The sequence below is a fragment of the Dipodomys merriami genome, unplaced genomic scaffold, assembly GCF_024711535.1.
Source record: "Dipodomys merriami isolate MVZ:Mamm:240054 unplaced genomic scaffold, mDipMer1.0.p SCAF_19, whole genome shotgun sequence".
Taxonomy (NCBI): Eukaryota; Metazoa; Chordata; class Mammalia; order Rodentia; family Heteromyidae; genus Dipodomys; species Dipodomys merriami.
In genome coordinates, this window is record NW_027203270.1 from 25,283,966 (window position 1) to 25,308,534 (window position 24,569).

The window sequence follows — 24,569 nt, forward strand, 5'->3', positions numbered from 1 at the left end:
CATACTGGCTTGGGCATAAAGTGATACTTTTTCTTGAAAATAACCAAGGCAATTCTATGCCTCCATCAGAAAGAATGGCATTGCCCCATTTGTTAGGAAATGGAAAGACTTAGAAAAAATTATATTAAGTGAAGTAAGCCAGGCCCAAAGGAACATAGGCCCCATGGTTTCCCTTATTTGCAATAACTAGTATATGTTTGAATCAAGCAGAAAAGGTCAGATAAATTGATGTTAGGGGAATGAACCCCAAGATAAGTATTCAAATGTTTTTTGTTTTTTTTCCTTTCGTGCAATTGTTTCTATCATATTTATAAGATGATTTCTATGTTGCTCTGTATGTCCCTCCCCCACAGTATAACCCATACTTTCACTGTTTTTGATGTTGGTGTAATTTGTGGAGGGGAAGGGAAAAAAAAAAAACAAATTGTTTAACTAGGGATACAGGTGGACCCATTGCAACAATGAGATGTACTAATTGTTATATCGAAAAATGAACTTAACAACTTTGGCGGGCAGGGGGAGGATCAGTTGGGGGGAGGAGAGGAATATGGGAAGGGATGGGAAGGGGAAACAACGAGGAGGCAAAAATGCTTGATAAGAAATGTACTCGTTATCTTGCCCAAGTAATTGTAACTCCTCTGTATGGTATTCTCACAATTAAAAAAAAAAAAAAGAAAAGAACCAAGGCAAAAGGAGGCTGGAGTGGTAGCTCAAGTGGCAGAGCAGCTGCTTTGGAAGCATAAGGCCCTGCGTTCAATCCCTAGTATGGAAAGAAAAAAAGCTTAGCTTAATACTTGACCCAAGGGCAGGCTGCCCACAAATGGTTACCACTGGTGTGTGTGGGGGGTACACTCAGCTTCTTTTTGCTCCCCAGGTAGGCTGCCCCAGAAAGGGGTCACAATCAAGGCAGGCACTCTCAGCTCTGACGGAGGAGAGTAGTTATTTTTATTATCTCTATCCTCACTAGCTCCTGGGGCTAGCTAGTTGCCATAGGAAGGCTGGGAGTTGCCAAACAGACTCCTTCTACGGCTGGTGCTCAGCTACTAGGGTGCCTGCTCTTCTCTGGTGGCACTACAGAGGCTCTGCCAGCTCCTGCCCTTGCCAGATATGAAAGAAACTGGCAACAGTGGAGTTTTAGAAAGAGCAGCTGCAAATAGTCATGGAGCAGCCCAGAATGTCAGCAAACCTCTCTTGGCCTCACTTTCTGCCTTCATAAAGGTGGCAGATTCCCTGAATCTTAAGTGTGCTGGAGGCCTGCAGTCTTCTCTCATGCAGGTGAAAGAAACCTCCTTCTCTAAGCCAAAGGCACCTTGTGACAATATAAAGAATTAACCAAACACTGGAATATTTCTTGGGCCTAGAGCAGCAGCCTCTCACCTGCCCCCTCCCCCCTCAGACCCTGGTATTTACTTTGTAAATACCAGTAAGGAAATTGGCTTAGATTAAGGAAGGGAACTATTTCTACATTAAACTCTTAGTTGCCAAAAGTCATCTTTAGGGCAACAAGCCACACTTGGTCACTAAGCAGCTCAAATCTATGTCCCTTCCGTTTCCACAGCCTTCATGCCTGCATGGTAGATGTCACAGGAATAAGACACTTTGGTATCTCCTGCAAGGACAGGACAGCGGCCCCTCTGTGCCTGAGCTCATGGCCCCACCACCAGGAGATAGCTGCTGTTGTTGACATTCTCCCTGTTTATGGGAAATAGGGTGCATCAAGGACTCGGAAGAGAATAAAAATAAAGCATCAAGTTGATGGGAGCCAGGGTCAGTCATCCACAAGCTGGGACCAGCCTTTGAAAAGCTGATCTGGCAAAGAGAGCAGCTGGGCCAGAACAGCTGGAGAGTGGCCAGGAACACAGCCCAGGTGCTGAAACAGAGCCAGGAGCTGAGTGGAAGCAGCCCAGGTGGGCAGCTGGGGGGAGGTGTCAGGAGTGTTAGTTTTTTCCTACTCTAATCCACCTTCTTACCTGTACTGCTGTGACCCTGCAATGAAGATGCGTTCTGAAAAGGTGGGACTGAACTCTTGGCTATTTTCACCTTTAAGTCAAGAAAAAGGAGTTGAATTAGCATAAACAAGACCAGGAAATGTGAATGGAGCAAAGAACTGTTTTAGAGAGAGCACCCCCCTCCACCACACCCCCTTCTCAGGCCACCTCTGTCAGGTGATTTGCCTCCAAGCCATCGCCACCTTCTCTCACTGGTGTCACCCTTCCTTCAGCGTACAGGTCAAGAGAAGAGGGGCTGTCTGTAAGACGAGGATCAGAGAATACCTGGCCTATTCTGCTTACCGTAAAACTTCAGTGAGACCGGCTACCCAGGATGATCTACATAGCACCTGCTACACAGTGAATACTCAATGTATGCTACTATGTTTATGTGTGGACTGGCGCAATTTAAATTTCTGTTCTCTCCTCAAAAACTAACCAGAAGGTAGTGAAAGACAAGCAAAGGGATATATACATGTGGAAAATTCCACTATGAGCTGTCAGTCTCCAGATTGTAGCCCAGAGACTTCCCAGGCTGGAGGGGTGGATATTAAGAGAACACCGCTAGGCCTTCCTGGCCTGCTTGGTGGCAAACACCAATTCTTGGCAAGCCACCAATTCTTAGGAGAAGGGGAAGGCCAGACTTGGCCTCACCTTGTGGAGGCTGGCTACCTCTAGACCAGCCCAGCAGGCCCAAGAGCAGGGCATTCATTCTTTGGGGTGCGGCCATCTCAAGTAGAAGGTAGTGAAGGACCTGCAGGCCCCAATGGGGCTTTCCAGGGAACCTGGCCTTTCTTATCTGGGCCTCTCCAGTTACGGGAGAAGGGAAGGTTAATGGCTATTTGATGATCCTGCAAAAAGCCCTCAACAGTCTTGCATGTCAGTTTTTTCCCCCTGCACGGTTGACAGTGGGCACAGCCTCTATTTGCCATGTTCTGCCCTGATACCTTTACAATTCTTATTGTACATTGTCCCTCGTGAGAATCTCATGGAGTTCTCACTCTGTTCTCTTCCCTAGAGGACTTAGAAGATGGCCGCCTTCATGCCCATCCACGTACCCATAGGTCTGCCCTCTTGTTCCCATGCCCACAGCTACCCTACACTCTTACATTCAGCTTGGGCGATGATGGAGATGGCGGATGGCCCGCCCTCAGAGCCTTCTTTGGCTGTGCCTTTGGTAATCACGTCATTCAGTATCTCCCACTTCCCACAGAATACAGAGCTCTTCTCCACAGCTTCAAGCTTGTAGACGCAGCTCTGTGTATTCTCCAGGGACTGTGTCTTCTCTTTGGCTTTGGCGAGGTCCTTCTGATGCCCAACTGCAGAGCCAGGGGCACTTGGGCAGGCCACTTCCATCACTGCCATCTCCCAGGCTCACACTCGTCCTGAGGAAAGACAAACAGAGCAGATCATTCCATGTGGCAGCACTGGTCAGGTTTGGGTTGGAGGAGAAACACAGTGGGCTTTTTATGCTTTATACACATGTATCTTCCAAACACTCTGAGCAGTCAAGGGACCAACCTTGTAACATATATACACGTTATCTATGGGGCACCCTAAGCCCTACAGGCCACCCAATATAAACAGACTCCTCCACTGGACCAACAACAAAGAATCCAGCCTCCCGCCTCTAGGACAATGATGAGCCAAACAAGTGAGCTGGTGGTTTCCTGCCTTTACAATGGCTGCATCCTCTCCTACTGTTTAAGACAGACTGATGAATCCCATCCTCCAAAACCATCGCCTCATTGACTCCACATTCACCTTGCCCTCAAGGGGAACATATCACACTGTCCACAGTGGCTTTTCTCCCAGGGAGAGAATCTAGCACAGGTAGGTATATGGACTTGATAGAAATATCAAGCACTGTTTAATGATGGGGACATATTCTTTTTTTTTTGGGGGGGGGTCCGGTCGTGGGGCCTGAACTCTGGGCCTGGGCGCTGTCCCTCAGCTCTTCAGCTCAAGGCTAGTGCTCTACCACTTGAGCCACAGCATCACTTCCGGCTTTTTTCTCTTTGCTTATGTGGTGCTGAGGAATCGAACCCAGGGCCTCAGGCATGCAAGGCAAGCGCTCTACCACTGAGCCACCTTCCCAGCCCAGATGGGGACATATTCTGAGAAATGTGTCATTAGGCGATTTCATCATGGTATGAACATGATAAAATGTATCTATATAAATCAAGCCAAGCCATCATTTCATGATACAACCTTTTTTTTTTTTTTTTGGTCGTGGGCCTTGAACTCTGGGCCTAAGCGCTGTTCCTCAGCTCTTCAGCTCAAGGCGAGCACTCTATCACTTGAGCTACAGCACCACTTCTGGTTTTCTGGTGGTTTATTAGAGATAAGAGTTTCAAGGACTTTCCTGCCCAGGCTGGCTTTGAACCACAATCCTCAGATCTCAGCCTCCTGAGTAGCTAGGATTACAGGCATGAGCCACCGGTGCCCAGCTGATACAATCTTATATAGTCATCTATGCATCCTACTACTGATCATGCAGTGCATGACTGTAAATAAACATATACATGTGTATACATCTCACAAAGTCTATAATATACAGCCTGCAAAATAAATGGCACTCAGTCCTTGGCTCTTTTCCCAAAATGCATTTGTTTGTGGCAATCCAGAAGGAGCTGCCATGTTACCTCCTAATATCTAAACCTATTTGCTGAAAACCTGTAGGTATTATTCTTCTTTCAGTCAATGTTAGCAGTAACATTATTACTGAAGGCTCTCACATCAACCTGTACTCTTAGAGATCTGAGGACAAAGCATGAGACTACACCTTTTTCTGGCTTCCATCTTGACCAGTCTGTCTTCCCTAGGAAGCTGCATAGGATGGCAGCCCCATGAATGGCTAACAGTCTGTGTGAACAGCCTGTAGACTAGAATTGCCATGAAAGAGAACAGTGTTTAGCTGAAGTTGTTCTGACTTCCAATTTGGTGAAAGGTCAATAAGGTAGGCTGGTTTTCTTGCAATGATTTCTTATCTCTATAGCCCTTCCACCCTCAGAGATGAACTAAGCTAAGGCCTAGAGTCTTTCTTTAGCCTTTCCTCCAAGGGAAGTGTGATCTAAAAACAAAGCAACAACAACCACCCTCTAAACATAACAGTAGTATGTATGTGCTTACAATTGCTCTATTCTCTTTATTTCCACATGATGAACCTGAGGCTTCACTAAGTGGGAACCTGCTCAGGGTCACCAAGCCCATGTGTGGCAGGGCAGGGCCAAGGCCCAGAGCCTAGGTCTTCAAACTGAGTACCCATTCCCAAGTCTCCAAGGTCACAGGCAAACTCAAGGATAGGAATGGATGGTCCAGGCTCTTGAACGAGGAGGAGGGGGGGCACAAAGGAGAAGCGATCTATATTGGCTGAATGAGAAAGATCAAAGGACAAAGAAGAACTTGCCATGATCTTAAGAAACAGGATAATCCTAAGCATGAAGGGAGCACTGAGTTGACAACTGAGGAAGATGAGACCGAGGGAAGTGCCTTGCTGTTCAGAGACTTAGTCCTCTGGCTCAGACAGTCTTTCTCTGCCCAGCATAGCTTAATTACGTGTTCTGGAAAGTTCATTTGGAGCAAGAGCTCCTCCAGACAGGCTGTGAGGTACTCTCCCTCACCCTAGGAGCCATTTTTTCATCTTGGTGGCTAGTTGGGCAGTGGGCCAGGAACCCTGATCCTTTTCCACACATACCAGGCCCTCTTTTTCCGGGGAGAAGTTGAGGCCAAGGCCTCTTGTGCACTGCCCAGTGACTCATCCCCAGCTTGGCAGGCAGACTGGCAAGGAGGCTACTGAGAAGCTGACCCAGCAGATGGCAGCTGAACCTGTGAAGGGCATAGGGAAAACAGGCTGACCCTTACCTCTCAGGAGCAGAAAATCAGAGCCCTGGAGCAGTAAAGCTTCTCCTGTGGCTAGCTTTCCTGTGCCACATGACCATGACTCAGACCCTCAATAACAACCTCCAAGTTCAAAAGGCTGTTCCCCGGACATTCTGCCCTGATGGCAGCATTCCTCCATGTACACACAGGCTTGCTCTCTTCCTCCTTCTTGCCTTTCCTCACTTCTCATTGGGTCTGGTCCATAAAACTCAGGGCTCTACACTAACTCTGGAAGGGCTGGCCAGGTGGCTTACCCAGCCTGGGCTTTGACTGCTGGCTTGCCTCCCAGTTCCTGCAACATGTGGGGGAGTGGTGACTAAGTGAGGGTCAGTTATGCCTCTGCCTTTGAAGAGAGGTCAAGATCTTGCTCCATTACTCAGCCTGGACCCTGACCCCAACTCCCTCTATCTCTGGTACATTCAGCCCCCTGCTCTCTTGTCACATAGGGGCTGAGATTGGAGCAATGGCAAGGGCTATTCCCACAAGCCCGGGGGAAAAAAGGAAGGAAAGGAAAGAAGTTGAATTTCCTCAGCAATCTTTCAGGCTTGATGTACACTTTCTACCTAATCTCCTGTGCACTGCTGATCCTGCAGAAATCTGGGGGTGGGAATGACTGGGGTGCTACCAGATCAAACCAGGGCAACATATATATATATTTTTGGGTCCGGTTGTGGGGCCTGAACTCTGGGCCTGGGCGCTGTCCCTCAGCTCTTCAGCTCAAGGCTAGCGCTCTACCACTTGAGTCACAGCTCCACTTCCGGCTTTTTTCATTTTGCTTTATGTGGTGCTAAGGAATCGAACCCAGGGCCTCAGGCATGCAAGGCAAGCACTCTATCACTGAGCCATCTTCCCAGCCCCAGGGCAATATCTGTAACAGCAACTCAATCTATGTTCAAGACTTGTGAGCTCCAGAAATGATATGTGGCTTGTATTTTTCCGGAATAGGGATCCACAGCATTCACTGAATTTACCAAAGGTCTGGCGTTCCAAAGGAAGTTGCTCTAGTCTCCCTAGTAAGTCATGACCAAGAATCCATTCCTGATTCTATCTCTACTCTTCTACTCCAAAGAAGAGCTCTCAAATGCAGTGGTCTCCAACCTGGGTGCAAGTTAGAATAACCAAATGGATTTTTTTAAATGGTATTACTTTCTTTTTTTGGGGGGTGGGGGTCCGGTCGTGGAGCCTGAACTCTGGGCCTGGGTGCTGTCCCTCAGCTCTTCAGCTCAAGGCTAGCGCTCTACCACTTGAGCCACAGCGCCACTTCTGGCTTTTTTCTTATGTGGTGCTGAGGAATCGAACCCAGGGCCTTGAGCATGCAAGGCAAGTGCTCTACCACTGAGCCACCTTCCCAGCCCCAAATGGATTCTTAAAATGTACCCTTCCACTGGGCTCTGGTGGCTCAGACCTGTAATCCTAGCTACTCAGGAGGCTGGTACCATGGTTCAAAGGCCAACCCCAGGCAGGAAAATCCATAAGACTCTTATCTCTAATTAACCACCAGAAAACTGGAAGTGGAGCTGTGACTCAAAGTGGTAGAGCACTAGCCTTGAGCAAAAAAGCTCAGGGACAGTGCCTGGGCCCTAAGTTCAAGTCCCATGATGGGGGGCGGGGAGGGAAGGTATACCCTTCCTAGAGACCTGCTGAATCAAATGATTGGTCATTAGCCCTAGAATCTGTTCTTCTGACAGGTTCATTGATGATTTTCCATACCCTAAAGGCACTGTCCAAAATGGTAGCAGCCAACAATATGTGGTTTAATTACCATTAAATCAAATTTAAAAGCCAGTTCCTTTGTGGCAATAGCTACCATAAAGGATAGCACAGATGGAACACATTTCCATTGGGTAGAAAGTCCTGTTGGGCATTGCTGGTCTAAGGCTATGCTGGCAATTTTTTTCTGACAGAGAAATTTCTGTTCCTAGAGTTCTGGGACTGGAATGAGGTTTTTATTCACAAACGTTACAAAATTTATATTACATTTTAAATGTTGATCTTTAAAGAAGATTACCTTTCTGTTTCCTTTTGTACTAGGAATTGTGCTATTGTTCAGGGCCTCCCTTGCACTTTGGCTTGGCTTTTCCACTCAAGGCTGATGCTCTACCACTTGAGCCACACCTCCACTTCTGGTTATTTGCTGCTTAACTGAAGATAGAGTCTCTTGGATTTGTCTGCCTGGGCTGGATTGCAATCTTGGTCCTCAGATCTCACCCTCCTGAGTCGTTAGGATCACAGGCAGGAGTCATCAGTATCCAGCAAAGATCACTTTTCTAAAGTATAACACACTTTAGTTCCCTCTTTTGGAAGTACAGTACTGTGAAAGCGCTGTCATTGTTTCGGCCTTGTCAACTTCAAAAAAGAGCAGTAGGGCCATTTTCCTCTCCTTAAAAAATTTTTTTTACCCCCAAATATGAAAGAACATGTAACCTGCTTTAGAAAGGGCTTCTCTGAATAAGGGGGAAGGCAAAATCTTTACCTGCTCACCTCCTCTCTTCCACCAAGGACCCAGGTCGCCAAGAAATGAGTGTGGAAACCAGTGGCCTTGAAAACCTTCTGAGGTTTCTTCTATTTGCAGATAATGTCAGGATTATGTGAAGGCCAGATGTCTCAATCCAGAAAAATAACAGTCAATATTTACTAAGCACCTATCAATATTGATCTTATTTTCAGATGCGAAACTATAGCCTAGAGAAGTTCAATTACATGCCAAAAAGGTTGCATGGCTACAGGAGGTGGGGTTGAACTTGCCTTCTGTCTCCTGAACCTACACATTAACCCTGAACAGGTCACTAACTGCTCTTAGCTTCTACAGGGACGTGTCGAGATCTGGGGGAAGGAGAGTACACAAACAGCCAACCAGGTGGCCTGGCTAATAGAGGATGCAAAACAAATGTTTATTCCCTTGCCATTGACCAGGCTGCTAAAAGCCATCACTGAGCCACTGGAACTTCTTAGCCTCATTGAAGGCATTCCATACTTGGGAGTCTTGGCTCTCCTTATATAAAAAAGGGAAAATAAAAATCTCTGTCTTTCAGGATCATCTGGAAAATGTCCACTAAGAGACCAAAACAAATCTCTCTCTTGACGCTTTCATTCTGGAAGTAAAACTTGTCCTTCTCTGAATGCCCACAGGGATAAGCAGCAGAAGCAGAATGACTCAACTTCCTTAATAAGATACTGGTTGAAAACCAATGTCATGTTGATGCTTCCCCTTTTCAGCCTGATCATCAAGCTACCCAAGGCTCATCAAAAAATGAGGGGCTATGTAAAAGGAAGAACCTAGGGAAGTGCCAGACAGAAAGAGCAGGCCTGGCAAAACAGCCATCCGGCCAGGTGCACCCTGAGGTCCCCAACAGAGCAGCCATGGGCAGGGCAAGCCTCTGATTCTCTTCCCTTGCTCACTCTATTCCTCTTTTATGAGGAAAGCCTCCTTTCCTACTCTTAAAATACCTGCCCAGATCTCCTCTATCCTTTCAGACCTATCTCCTTGGGGAAGCATTTTTATGGCAGCCTCTCACATACACTTAGCAAGTGTTCACTGAGTGTGTAAATGCTGGGGAAATGTCTTCACCATTAGCATTCATGAATAACTTTGTGTGCTAGTTACTCTAACAGAAAGCTGGAGGGGAGGAGAGGGAGAAGAAAGCAACAAAAGTAGGTAGAAAGAAGCAAAACAGATGATTTTTAAAAATGAATGTAAAGTGGCCAAAGTAGGTCATTAATCATGCTATACATGAATTTAAAGAAATACAACTAGATATTGACTAAAAGAAACAAAACACAATTATACAGAACAGCTGAACGTAAAGGGGCAGAAAGAGGCATGGTTATGGTTTGCATATGAAATGTCCTTTGTAGGCTCATGGGTTGAAGACTAGTTCCCTCCACGGTGGCATTGTTTTGGGAGAAGCTAGAAACTTTAGGAGGCAGGACTTAGCTGGAAGACACAGGTCAATGTAGGTATGTCTTGGAGCTATATCTTGCCCAGTCCATGATCCCTTCCTCCCTCTATTTTCTGTCTACCATGAGGTTAAGCAGCCTCTGCCACATGTTCCCACCACCATGATATTCTGCTCACCAAGACCCAGAAACACAGGAGCCAATGACTGTGGGCTGAAAGTATGAGCCAAAATTAAAGACTTCTTGCCTTTAGATTATTTATGCCAAGTATTTTGTCATGGCAATGACAATCCGAGGAACAGATGCTAGGCTCAAACTAACCAGAACCATGTAATACTCATACTAGAAAGAATACTCAGGACATGGGCATAATGATAATTTATAATGCCCAACAAAGCCTCAAAGTCAATGACAGGACAATAAGACAAGCTTCAAGGCTCTGTGAGGCTTGCTGAATTCTTTCCTTTGGATGGGGAGACAGCATGGCCAGTAATTATGGGAAGGAAGAGAAAGGGGCAACCCTGGGCCCCACATTTTGGCACTCCTGAAGAAACTCAGTTAGTGGAATTGGAAACTGCCTCCCTGGCCAGCTTGAAGCCCACTTCCCAGGAGAGTAATTTCTGCATAAGAATTTCCCATTAAGAAGGATATAAAATGTGAAAGCTCATTAATCATTAAAATCGTACCCATCAATTATCAAAAAAGAAACCCAACATACCCACAACTACTTGCCTTACTGCTAATCCCACAGGTCCAACTGCAAGGCAAATAAAATCTCTGGAATAAAACTTACAACAGTCTTCCAGTCTCCACCACACACCTGGCAACACCAATAGAACACTGATAGAAACATTGCTGCCTACAAGGTCCCTTTTCTGAGGTTTAGGACAGTCTATTCTGCTAGCAAATGTCTTATCCACTTCATTTCTTCCTGACCTCTGACACCAGGCCCTGAGACAACCTCACGTTCTAATGACATCTGTTGGCTCTGCACTGCTTAAGGGCCCAGCCCCAAGTCTGCTGTCTATAATCTATCTGACCATGGTTTCCCTAAACAGGGTTTGGCTCTGGTAGTTTGATTTCTCTACAGGTCACAAGCTTCTAATGGCTTGCTCGATGGGCCCTGTTCATGGGTGGGTCACCTGACATTTCTGCTTATCCTTCACAGAGACTCCCAGGCTTCCCACCGCTAGGAAATCCCTCCCAAGGCTCAGCCTCCTTTTCTGACTGTCCACAGCACCTGGTGACCTCTCTACACACCTCCATGCTGACCCTTAATCATGGCTTCTTCCCCTTTTATTTATCAGATGAAATAATGTAGCTAAAAGACCCCTAAAGATGGTGAAGCTTTATACCGAGAGACAATATCCACTTTTTATACTCAAAACTCATACAACAAATAGAAATGCAGAAAAAGATGCATAATCAAAGATGTTTAAAACCCCTACAATAATTAAAAAAAAACTGGGACAAAAATATCTAATAGCTACTCAGGAGGCTGAGATCTACAATTCAAAACCAGTTCTGGCTTTCCAATTAACCAGCAAAATGTCAGACTGGAGGTGTAGCTCAAGTGATAGAGGACCAGCCATGAGTAAAAAAGCCAAGTGAGAGCACAAGCCCTGAGTTCAAGCCCTGGTACTAGGAAACACTCTCTGTCTCTGTCTCTTGTCTGTCTGTCTGTCTGTCTCTCTCTCTCTCTGTCTCTCCTCACTGTCTGTCTGTCTGTCTCTCTCTCTCTGTCTCTCTGTCTCTCTGTCTCTGTCTCTCTCTCCCTCTCACCTCTAAGGCAGTCACTGAACTTTGGCAACTGGGCTACTAATACAAGAGGCTACAGCCAGCAAGCTTGCCCCTCCTGGTTTTGTTTTTCATTTCTCTCTACTCTTGTTCTCCCTGGGGACTATGAGTTGTATCAGTGGTGACTCAGAAGTAAGAAGATGCTTAGAGACTGTTCCATTAGCTGCCCTCAACCTCAGTGGCCACTGCTTCCCTGCTTTTATCCCTGCTTATCAGTGATGAGTGTGTGAAGTGGTTATAGATCTGCACTCCTGTGGGCTACATGGATATTCTTAGCTTAAGCAGCTCCAGAAAGACTATGAAAAATGGAAAAGCTGGGCCACATAGAACACTACTGGCTGTCTTACTGCCTACATGGAAGGTAATATTGGAGGGCCGGTCTTAGATGGGAAAATCAAGGGGACAAATTTTTCTGGCCAGCCAGTCCTATCTTCCTCATATATAATCAATGGTCCTCCCTCCCCCTCTTTCTTTGTGGTACTGAGGTTTGACCTCTGGGTCTTAATCTTGCTAGGCAGGCCACTTGAGACATGCCTCCAGCCCAGGCTCTGCTTTTTTTTCCCCCTTCAGTTGTGGGACTTAAACTCTGGGCCTGGGCACTGCCCCTAAACTCTTCAGCTTAAGGCCAGTCTCTAACACTTGAGCCACAGTGCCACTTCCAGTTTTCTGGTGGTTAATTGGAGATAAGAGTCTCATGGACTTTTCTGCTTGGGTTGGCTTTGAATTATGATCACCAGATCTCTTTCTGAGTACTATGATTACAGGCATGAGCTGGGCCTGGCAGGGCTCTGCTTTTCTTTAAGACAACATCAAAAATAAAAATATTTGTTTATTAGAAAGTGTTATATCAGGGCTGGGAAGTTAACTCAGTGGTAGAGCGCTTGCCTTGCATGCCTGAGGCCCTGGGTTCAATTCCTCAGCACCACATAAGCAAAAAGAAAAAAGCCAGAAGTGGCGCTGTAGCTCAAGTGGTAGAGCGCTAGCCTTGAGCTGAAGAGCTGAGGGACAGCGCCCAGGCCCAGAGTTCAGGCTCCATGACTGGACCTCCCCCCCCCCCAAAAAAAAGAAAAGAAAGTGTTATATCATAAGATTCTCTGCAGTATTTCCCTTCTCCCTGCAACCTATGAAACTTATATTTGGTATATATCATCTGCTCCATTACCATAATTCACAAACAACTAGGTTTTCAGATAAACATACAATAAAACATACCTAATTATTATATATACCTAATAACTGTGTAACACAGACTACATCTTTCACTTATGAATACAGTTTCATTTCAGCCTACAGAAATCGATTTCACTTTTCAAATGATGCTATGAGATTCCATGGTGCACATGTACCATCATTTCTCCATCTTTTCTTCTATAGTTGAAATTGAATCCTAACTAAAGGAATCCCACACTGATCTTAGGAACAGAAGAGTTTTGGAGATGATTTATTCCATAATATCATTTACTAATGGTGAAGGACAGCCTTCTAGCTGTGTAACAGGAATAAAGAGCCAAATGCAAACTGAAGTCCCTCAACACTAGTGTGTGGCCTTGGGCGGGCCATTTGATTTGTGAAACAGGTATCCTCAAATCTACATAATAGGATTTTACAAGATGAATCATTGCAAGAAAAACTTTAAATATGCCATACTTTGCCTGGCATGTAGTGACACTTCATAAATGTTAATGAACTTCCAGTGAGATTGAAGATTCAAGATGTGCAGTCTTCTATCCATCCAGGTGCTTGTGGCTCACCCTTACAATCCTAGCTACTCATGAGACTAAGATCTGAGGATTGAGGTTCAAAGCCGGCCTGAGCAGACAAGTGTGATAGACTCTGATCTCCAATTAGCCAGTAAAAAGCTGGAAGGGAGATGTAGTTCAAGTGGCAGAGCCCCAGCTTTGAGCAAAAAAGCTAAGGGAGAGCATGAGACCCTGAGTTCGAGACCTATTATGGGGGCTGGGAATGTGGCTTAGTGGTAGAGTGCTTGCCTAGTATGCATGAAGCCCAGAGTTTGAATCCTTAGTACCATATAAACAGAAAAAGCTAAAAGTGGCACTGTGGCTCAAGTGGCAGAGTACTAGCCTTGAGCAAAAAGAAGCTCAGGGACAGTGCCCAGGCCTGAGTTCAAGCCCCAGGGCTGGCAAAAAAAAAAAAAATACCCAGTATGGGCATACATAATCCCCCACCCCACACACAAAAATGAACCGTCTTTTTTGTTGTTATTGTTGGTGGTGGTGGGGCTTGAACTGCGGGCCTTGGTGCTGTCCCTCATCGCTTTAGTTCAAGGCTAGTACTCTACCAACTGAGCCACAGTGTCAGTTCTGGTTTTCTTGTGGTTTATTGGAGATAAGAGTCTCATGGACTTTCCTGCCCATACTGGCTTTTTTTTTTTTTAATTTAATTTAATTTTATTTGAGAACATACTGTACAGAGGGGTTACAATTACATGGGCAGGATAATGCATACATTTCTTACCAAGCATTGCAGCCTCCTCCTTTGTTTACCCTTCACCTCCCTTCCCAGCCACCCCCCTCCCCCCCCTACTGGCTTTTAACCGTGATCCTCAGATCTCAGCCTCCTGAGTAGCTAGGATTACAAGCATGAGCCACTGGCGCCTGGCTGAGCAGTCTTCCTTCCTTCCTTCCTTCCTTCCTTCCTTCCTTCCTTTCTTCTTTCTTTCTTTCTTTTCTTTCCTTTTTCTTCCTTCCTTCCTTTCTTTCTTTTTTTTTTTCTTCTCTGAATGACCTTGCCTATGCTGAGATCTCTTTGCATTCTTCTAACTAGTAGTCCAAGTGTCAGACTGAAAGGCTGGAACAGATTTTGCCAGAGGAGGAGGAAAAGAATCTTAAGGGCACAGGGGCAAAGTGATCAGTAATCCCTATGGATGTCTTTGGAGAACCTTCTGCACCCTCATCTGGCCCCTATTTCCACAGCAAAAAAAGAGACTTGGCAGTGAACCAGTGGTGCGAAATGAGCTGGGACCCACAACTTCTTGGTAGAGTTAGTCTTGGTTATCCTTTGGGTAGTCATCTTTGGGTGGTTTCAACATCTGCTGCCATTTTGTGTGTACTGAAATACATACTGCTATCAACACTAACACAAACTAACAATGGCAGCTATATTATTAGCTATGTATTATGCATTATTTCTTAAATCCTCACAACTCTGTGAGCAGGATACCCTTGATAGAGAGGAAGAAACTGAGGATCAGTAGGTCAAGTAATTTTGCCCAAGACCACATTACAGGGAAGTGACAGGAGGAAGATTTGCACATGGGACTTTTATGTCAAAGCCATACTCTTAGCCCTGGCACTGAAGCTCCTTATCAATGATCTAAGCATTAATAATTGGGACCCAAATGCTGAAGCTGTCACAGGGCAAAGATCTGTTAGTGAAAACACAGGGACTGACCCAGGACGAAGCATCTTAAATCAGGAAGCATGAATAATAACTGCTCATGTTCTAGAGAAAGGAGTAGAGAAAGGGATTGGAGATGTGGCTCAGGTGGTAGAGCACCAGCCAATGAGATACCACATTAGTCCTAGTCTTGGACCAAAAAAGACAAAAAAAGAGTAGAAAGCAAAGGCTTTAATGTGAACTTGTAGTGACACTGAGTTTCTTAGCCCATATCTGCAATTTCTTTGCACCCCAACTTCCTATTGATACACAGATTTTTTGCACATCATTGCAATGTATTTCCAAATTATTTATGTTCCATTCTTTCTTTCCCTCTCTCCTTCCCTCAATCTCCTAGGCAGACCCAAAGTTAGATTGATGTTCTATGTATATGCATATAAAATTTGTATAAATAGGTAAACATACAAATGTAAATGTCCATGAATATGTACATCTTTTAGGTCTAGCTTCCATATGTGAATGAAAATATACCCCAGTTGGCTTTTTGAGCTTGACTTATCTTGCTCAGTATAATGTCCTCTAATTGCATCCATTTTCTTGCAAATGACATGATTTGATTTTTCTTAATCAAATTTGCTGCTCATTTTTATAAAGTCTGGCTCTGAGCTTTTGTAGTCTGTGTTATTGTTCTTTTGCAACAAAGCCTTGGGAATCAGCTGCCAGATAAGAACTTTGTCTCCAGGCCCTTGACACTGATCATTTGCTCAATTTCAAAGAACAGTGTTAGGATGACACTTTCTATTCAACTTTCTTTCAGTAGGAGAGTCAATGACAAACAGAAAGGATGCTGTAGGGAGCACCATTGATCAGATCAATATGGAATTGGAATGGAGGAATAAATAGAACTTTTTTTTTTTTTTGGTCCGGTCATGGGGCCTGAACTCTGGGCCTGGATGCTGTCCCTCAGCTCTTCAGCTCAAGCTAGCGCTCTACCACTTTGAGCCACAGCACCACTTCTGGTTTTTTCTTTTTTGCTTATGTGGTGCTGAGGAATCGAACCCAGGGCCTCATGCATGCAAGGCAAGCCCTCTACCACTGAGCCATCTTCCCAGCCCAATAGAACGTTTTTCTGTGTGTGTGCCAGTACTGAGGCTTGAACTCAAAAGCCTAGGCACTGTCCCTTAGCTTTTTTTGCTGGTTAATTGGAGATAAGAGGCTCATAGACTTTCTTGCCCAGGCTGATATGGAATTGATATCTCAGATCTCAGCCTCCTGAAAAGTTAGGATTGCAGGCATGAGCCACTGAAGCCCAGCTCAGTTTTTTTTTTTTTCTTTGTTTTTGGCTAGTCCTAGAGCTTGGACTCCGGGCCTGGGCACTGTCCTTGAGCTTCTTTTGCTCAAGGCTAGCACTCTACCACTTGAGCCATAGTGCCACTTCTGGCTTTTTCTGTGTATGTGGTACTGAGTAATTGAACCCAGGGCTTCATGCATGCTAAGTAAGCACTCTACCACTAAGCCATATTCCCAGCCCAAGCAAAATCTTTTTAATGTATGCTATGAAAAAGAAATCCACAAACTGTTAAAATCTGCAAGTAAGGGTACTTTTTGTTTTGTTTTTTGTTTTTGGTTTTTGGTCGGTCGTGGGGCTTGAACTCTGGGCCTGGGCACTGTCCCTGAGCTCTTCAGCTCAAGGAGAGCACTCTACTGCTTGAGCCACAGTGCCACTTCCTAAGGGTACTTTTTGTATAATTGGATATTCTCATGAAGTTGCACAGCAACGTATGTATACTATTCAACAATGAGGTTTCCAAAGATTATAGAGCCACAAGCCACTTTCAACACTAGCCATGACAAACAACCAGTTTCTTTCTTTCTGTCCTTTTTAAATTTTTTTTTGGAAATAGGGTCTCACTGTATAGTCCAGGCTGGCCCTGAACTCACAATCCTCTAGCATTAGTCATCTGTGTACTGGGATTATAAGCATGTGCCACACCACAGGGCTACAATCAACTTGTTTGATAAGTGAAAATGTACTTACTTCTTGGGGGTAGGGATGTAACTCAGTGGTAGTGCACTTGCCTAGCATGTGCAAGGCCCTGGGTTCCAACACAAGAAATGAAAATCAAACAATAAAAGCTTTATAGGTCATCATTATAAGCAACATTCTAGCTACATAAAACAATTGTCTTTATTAATCTTTTGGACTGATTCTGAGCTAGAAGCAGTCCCAAGCCACAGTTAATCCTGTTGAAAGTAGACCCAATGCCTGACTGTATTAATAGAGTGTGAGCTGGGCACTAATGGCTCATATTTGCAATCCTAGCTACTCAGGAGGCTGAGATATGAAGATCACAGTTTGAAGCCAGTCTGGTCAGGAAAGTCTGTGAAATTCTTATTTTCAATTAACCATCAAAAAAGCCAAGTGGAGATGTGGCTCAAGTGGTAGAGCACTTGAACACAAATGCTTAGGGATAGCACCCAGGACTTGAGTTCAAGCCCCAGGACCAGCACATACACGAAAGAGAGAGAAAGAGAGAGAAAGAAACAGAGAGAAAGGGAGGGAGGGAGGGAGGGAGGGGAAGAAGGAGGGAAAGAGGGAGAGGAAAGGAGAGAGGGAAAGAGGGAGGGAGGGTGAGAGTAAGAGTGAGAGTGAGAGAGAGAAAGAGAGAGAGAGAGAGAGAGAGAGAAAGAGAGAGAGAATATGAAAGACAAACTCAGCTTCCTATAAAGGAGAATTCAAGTTCATTGTAGTCACTGGTGACCAGTTCTGAAATTGAGGAACTAGTTTGAGGAACTTCAGAATAAACAAGAAGCCCAAATAGCTTTGCTTTCCACAGAAGACTTCCAATGCCTGGGGGCGGGGTGGTGGTGGTGGTGGTGGTGGTGGTGGTGGTGGTGGAGGGGGTGGGAAATGGCAGAAAGCACATGGCCTATTCTGCTCTTAAGACAGTAAAAACTGACCATGGCCTAGTTTCAGACATTGCTCTACATATACTTAGACCAACTAGCTAGAATGACCAGCTTGAGTAATGAGCAGCAAGACTACATGTGATACATTCACTTACTATAAGGGGTCCTTTCTCTCCAAAAAGGGAGGAAAAGGGTTTGGGATACGAGATCTTAAGGGAAATGTTCTGGGAAGATCTCATACTGATTCTCTGGTAAAGGGCAGAAAACTGGGCAACAGCCTATGGCTTTCCCATGTCTCTCACTCAGATCAGGAGGATCTCACAGAGGAGTTTGCACTTTTACTCAATGACAAATGCTTATCCAGTAGCTACCATGTTCCAGGAGCTGGGCTGGCCAGTGGGAATAGGTTAATGACTGAGATAGGTAAGGGAGCTTTCCCTGTTGTGACCCTGAAAGGCCTTCTTGGAATCCTGACCTTGGCTGTCAAGAAATCATGGGCTTTGTGGGCGCTGGTGGTGGCTCATACTTACAATCCTCAGTTGGAAGCCAACCCAGGCAGCAAAGTCAGAGACACTCCATGTACAATTGACCAACAAAAGGCTGGACTGGAGGCCTGGCTCAAGTGGTAGCGTGCCGGCCATGAGCAAGTAAGCTGAATGAGAGCATGAGGCCCTGAGTTCAAGCCACAGCACTGGCATACACAGGAAAGGAAGTCAGGGATCAGACTTTGTACCTTCTAACGACAAGTCAGACTGAGAGGCTCAGAGCATAGGATTTGCCAGTCCTCTGTTCCAGCCTGTCCCTAATAGCTGGCCATTTACTCTCTGCTTCTGCCTTGAACTATGTTTGAACACATCCCCACCAGCAATGACTTTATTTATTTATTTATTTAGCTATTTCTTTTCAGGGCCTTGTATTTTCTAGGCAGGCACTCTACTACCTGAGCCACACTTGCTGCTCCAGCACCATCACTTTCGAACACATACTGCTTTCTCCTGAAGTGCTAAAGTTTCCAGATTGTTATCAAGCTCCTGTTCTAAGCTGACAAGTGGAATAGGCCCAGAGATGAGAGAAATGCTGGGGTGTTCCCATTCAGACACCCACAGAGGCTGGAAAGGGGGCTCTTCCTGCCAAGGAGCTCTGTGCCTAGCAGTTACCAGTGGTCAGTCTGGGGAAAGGGTATCCAAGGGGATCTGTATGGTGTCTCCTTCCGTGTTCATCTTCCCCCACAGTGAGCTCCTTGAAGGAATCATATGACAAGTTACTGGGTTTTACAGGTGCCTCTTGACTCATGATGGTTTTATGTTCCAAGAATCTAATCATAAGTGAAAATGTTATAAACCAATACCTCTAACCTATCAAATGTCATAGCTTAACCACACAGCACATGTTAGAGGGACAATTAAGTCCCCTGTGATGCTGGACTGACTGGGGCCGTGGCTCACTGTTTCTGCCCAGAGTTCCCAGAGAGTTTTGAATCATTATTGCTAACCTAGGAAAAGATTCAATTCAAAATTCTTCCTAATGGGCTGTGAGTGTGGTAGAGTGCTTGTCTAGCATGCATGAAGCCCTGGGTTCAATTCCTCAGTACCACATAAACAGAAAATGCTGGAAGTGGTGCTACGGCTCAAGTGGTGAAGTTCTAGCCTGGAGCAAAAAAGCTCAGGAACAGTGCCTAGGCCTTGAGTTCAAGCCCCAGGACTGGCAAAAAAAATTTCTCCCTAATGCCTGTCACTTCCACATCATCATTACTTCAAAAAACTCTAAGTTGAACCACCATCAGTGGAGGATATCTGTGTCTTGTAGTACCTACTTGAGCTTGGCTGAATTGTTTATCCTTAGCAAGTATTCTCAGAATAACTGATAATAGTCCTGAGAAACAAATGAGAGTCACAGGCAGAAAGCCCACTAGGCTGAGTGGGATGTGTAGGGCCTCATCTGGCATACTCAAGAGATGGAGCAAGATCCCTGAAGAAAGAGGTTACATCATGGTGGCTGTACCCCAGGAAGACAGTGTCCTACAAGATGTCCTACAAGCCCCCTAATTGGCCCATTTCCCAAATGCTGACCTGGAAACCCATTTATCTCTAACTGTGTGAGAATATGAACCCCTACCTGTACAATATACACCTGGTCTCAGGTAGATATGGGTGCTATGTGGGAGGTGGTTGGTACATTGGTACATGGGTTTTTGTCTTTTACATTAATTTCTGTAGAGCTATTCCTGCCTCTCAAAGCACTGCGATTTACTAGTTGAGCCTGCTAGCCAGGCTTGCCCAACTAACTCTCCTGGGGCAAAGGACTACAGATGTGACTTTTTTTTTCTCTCATAGGACTTGAACTTGGAGTCTGGGTGCTCTCCCTGAGCTCTTTTGCTCAAGGCGAGTGCTCTACCACTGTGAGCCACAGTGCCACTTATGCTTTTCTGGTGGTAAGAGTATCTTTTCTGGAGATAAGAGTATCATGAGCTGCCAGAGCTGGCTTTGAACTTCAATCTTCAGATCTCAGCCTCCTGAGTAGCTAGGATTACAGGTGTGAGCCACCAGCACCCGGCTTGCAGATGTGATCTTAGTCGGCAATTGCACCATCATTTGAGGCTGGCAAAGCCCTCCCTGCTTCCTCTTAAGCCTGCCAGCTATCCCTAAGTATCCACAGAACTAATTATCATCTAGTAAAAACAAAGGTGAATGTTGGCAGGAGTGTGGTAGATCTCAACTACTATAACAGGGGCCACCATCCAGATATGACATTACATTTGGCCTCAAGAGTTTCTCACTGACAGGAGCCAGACATATCCAGCTGGGATGATACCTGACTAGGCTCCTCTGGGTACCTGCAAACTATGAGCAACCTGCCAGTTCTTCAGAGAAGAAAGACACAAAAGAGCTTCTTGGTGCCTGGTTTGAAACCTCAATCAATTGCCCACTCTGGGTGAGACACTGGGGACCTAGGGAAGTGCCCTGAAATACAAGCAACCTTTGAGACTTCTGGCTAACCCTGCCCAGAATCATATAGTCTTATCAACCTTGGCCTCTTTTTGATCACATGACCTTCATGGTACAAGAAAGCGTCAAATAAACAGCTTTCTGTTTACTTTTTCTTAGACGCAGAGCTGCAGCTGCTCAGGTTCCACCCTTCCCAGGCCTGGCGGAACTTGCAGGAAGGTTCTGGGTGATGGAGTCAGCATGGGGGAATAAGGGCAGGAACTGGAGTAGTTCCTTTATCCAGTGGTGGAAGGGCACAGAGCAAAGAGCCTGGCTTTTAGCCATTAACTAGTGCCTTTAGGCAAGTCTATCTTCTGCAAAATAGAGGTTAAAAATTCTTTCTTGTCAGTGTAGTTAAAGCCAAAGATTATTTAGCTATGCCAGCCTGAAGTTTGCTGAAAGTTGACTGATAGTTACCCCAGACTGTTGGGATGTGGGTACTGGAGCTGGGGAAAACTTGGGAATACGAGTTCCTTTTCTATAGCTTTATAAAGTCAAGCTCATCTAATGGATGATCTTAATCTTGAATGCGCTTATAGTCAGATCTGACTATCAGTGGTCAAGTTCAATACCAACTGCATATTCCAAGAACATCAGTATGAGCCAGGTGTCAGTTACTTATACCTATAATACCTACTCAGGAAGCTGGGATCCAAGGGTCATGGTTCAAAGTCAACCTAGGCAGAAAAGTCCAAGAGACTCTTAACCAGCAAAAAAAAAAAAAAAAAGCCAGAAGTGGAGATGTTAACTCAAGTGGTGGAGTGCCAGCCTTGAATGAAAAAGCTAAAGGATAACGCCCAGGCCCTGAGCTTAAGCCCCAGTATTGGCAAACACATACAAAAAGAACACAGTGTAAACAAATGTGTATCTGATGGTAGTTTTAGTGGGAGAGGGTCAGCCACCAGAAACTGGGCAGCAAAGATGGGTCAGGCTCCCTCAAGCTACTTCCAAATCCAAACCCTGGCCTTGGAAATGTAGACAACATGGCAAGGTGGGCCTGGAGTTCCATAAACTTTCTGAAATCAGGGTGAAATTGATCCTTTCCAGTCACTGGAGCTCTTGCAAGCTCCCAACGCAAGGGGGTAGAGGGGTAAAAAAGGGTTCCCCAAAAGATCTTTCATATCAAAGTATAGTTTGTATTTTTCTCTTCTCTGCCAAGGGATTTCCCAGCTCCCTGGGGCCAAAGCTCCCCTCCTGTAGCTTCGCTGACTGTCATTGGACATGGGCCATTTTCCACTCTCAAGGTGGCTGGACTCAGGAGTGCAGTGACACTGCTGACTAGGGCTCAGTGCCCTATCCACATGATCCAGCCCCAGCAACCTCCCATTCTTTCTCTGCCTGCAAGCCATTGGGCTGGAATGAGGGTGCTCTTGGGCAAAAGGGTGTTCAATCAGGCCTGCTCAGAATTTCCTGTGCAAATCTGTGTGGGGAGGGGTTGGGGGGGGAGAGGAGCAATCTGTCAGCTACATCCCTGCTTGGGTGACTCACCTTCCAGAGAAAGTGCCCTGCTCACCTAAGCAAAGCTGCTTGGAAAATGACTAAGACACTTATCAAATGCAGGCTGTGGGGCCAGCCAGAGGCTGAGCAGGGTCCATGCGTTCTGCTCTCACCTCAGCCTGAAGGCGAGTGCTCCTGCCACCTGCTTTCATTTTCATCTGAACCCAGCTCCACATGAGGCTCCACATCCGGTGATCTACTTTTTCTAAACACTAGCTTCACTTTAGAAATGACTCTTCAGCCATCAACACAGCTTCCCCAAGAGAAAACAAAATGTTATTTAAAGGGAACAGCAACCTGATTGGGAGCCTCGAGTTTTGTTTTATATTTGGGAAGAAAAAAAAAGGAATTTAAAATCTAACATGAATTTTTAGTTTTTGTTTTACTCTCTTGTCTCTTGTAGATTCAGAGCACTCAGATCTAGGTGTAAAGAAAAGCAGACAAGAAATTATTTTCAAAGGGGAAAAGTGGGGTAAGGTGGGGTACTATGTGCTGGTGGGAACTGTACCCCAGAACACTCAACATGGCCTTCTGACATTGGCTCCTGCCTCCCAAAGAACAAGCCTTATTGACTTACATTCTACAGTATTCTCCTTTTCCTCAACCCCAGAATTAGTGTTGGGACCTATTTAACTATACACAGGATACTAGGGAGTGCCTGGGAGACCCAGGGACTCCCCCTCTTTAGGACTTCCAACTTTCACCGGGAAGATTCTAGGTCTTTTGTAGGACAAGGTGAGGGTAGAATTTAATGTTCAGACTGGTAGGATGTGACAGCTAAAAACTCCAGGCTAAGGAGGTCCTACTGAGAAAATGACTCCCATCTTGTCAGGCAATCTGACTCTTCTTGACATCATCTTATAGAGAACAGGTCTGTAGTAATCGACCATTGCTACTACAACAACTATTATCATCATCAACAACAACAATAAAACAACAACAGTGATACAACCATGCTCAGTACCGGACATGCAGTCTTTCATTTGCTTCTACTCAAGGTAGCCCCATGAAGGACTTCAGGCCCTATTTATACATAAGGCAGCCCAGGCTTAGAGAAGTAAAGTGATTTTCCTGGTCTGTTTAAGCACACAGCCTAAAACTACTAAATCACTACATAGAACATGAAGATATTACAGACAGACTCTATTCTTCTGGACAGATTACTTGACTTCTCTGCTTTAGTTTCTACATCTGGAAAATGGGCAGATGCAGACTTATCCCAATGATAAGCTATTCATCTTTTAGGCTTTTATTAACAGCCAGGATCAATTCATAGTAACTTGATTGCTGATAACAACTGATAATCTATTATCACAGTAAGTAGACAAAGCTGCTTCTCTGGCTTAATTAGGTTCAAAATGGACATAATTTGGGGAAAAACCAAAACCAAAAAAACAAACCCTTATAGTTTCTTGAACAAGTTAGTTGAAAATGTAGTCAAGTTTTGAGATTGCGGGTATGACGATGATTTCCTAAGGGATCTTGTCTACTTCTTATCAGACTTCACTTTTCTGTACCTTGTCCCTGCCTTCTTCATATAAGTACTGTAAGAAAATACAAAGCTTGGCTAACAAGTTATTCCTGATGCACATAATCAAAGGGATTTATATCAGGCAGTGAAAGGATTGAAGTATATATAAAAAAAGGACAGAGACAACTTAAACTAGAATAAAAAAAACCACATAGGATAGAGAGAACTTACTTTTTCTATACTGTCACTCAGATGAGCCCCGAACTAGGTCCTGGTACCCCAGTGTGCTGCTCAGAACAGCTAAGATGCTTTCCTCTATGATTTGCCCTCTGTCTGGCCTTCCCTTTCTACTCTACTGCTATCAGTGTTCTGTCAGCATTTACCAGGTAAATGCAGAGCCTTTACATATGAAATGTTCACCTTCAAGATGTTAAGCCCTGCTCCTTTCCCCTACTCAAGATCTTAGTGTGAAGAACCCAGGGGTCTGACTTATACTTAGAGCTCCTCAAATACATTCCCCAAACTGTCCCATTCACCACTCATTTAACCAGGTACCATCAAAAATGCTCAGAGTGTTCAGATGCTGCTTCCAGTTTAACTGAAATACTAAAATGGGGCAAACAGGAAGCATCAGACACAACTGCGGTAGTGACTTATTAATCACGAAAGCAGAATTTTAGTTGCATTTTAACCTTTTGCCAGGAAAAAAAAAAAACACAACAATGTTGAGATGAAGAAAACCATTGGTAGAAGTATCCTGCCTGACTCTAACTTTTTATTTAGAAC

General features: G+C 45.0%; 1 protein-coding gene across 1 annotated transcript in view; it reads right to left on the bottom strand.

The window, feature by feature from the left end:
- The window catches only part of Map3k14 (mitogen-activated protein kinase kinase kinase 14), a 46,071-nt gene that overhangs the window by 19,230 nt on the left and 2,272 nt on the right, over positions 1-24,569 (bottom strand). Inside the window, exons 2-3 of the mRNA XM_070027934.1 lie at positions 3,098-3,373; positions 1,971-2,040 (exon numbers count right to left, since the gene is read on the bottom strand). Coding sequence (XP_069884035.1) covers positions 1,971-2,040; positions 3,098-3,353 — 326 coding nt within the window. The 5' untranslated portion in view covers positions 3,354-3,373. The remainder of the gene's footprint in view (positions 1-1,970; positions 2,041-3,097; positions 3,374-24,569) is intronic.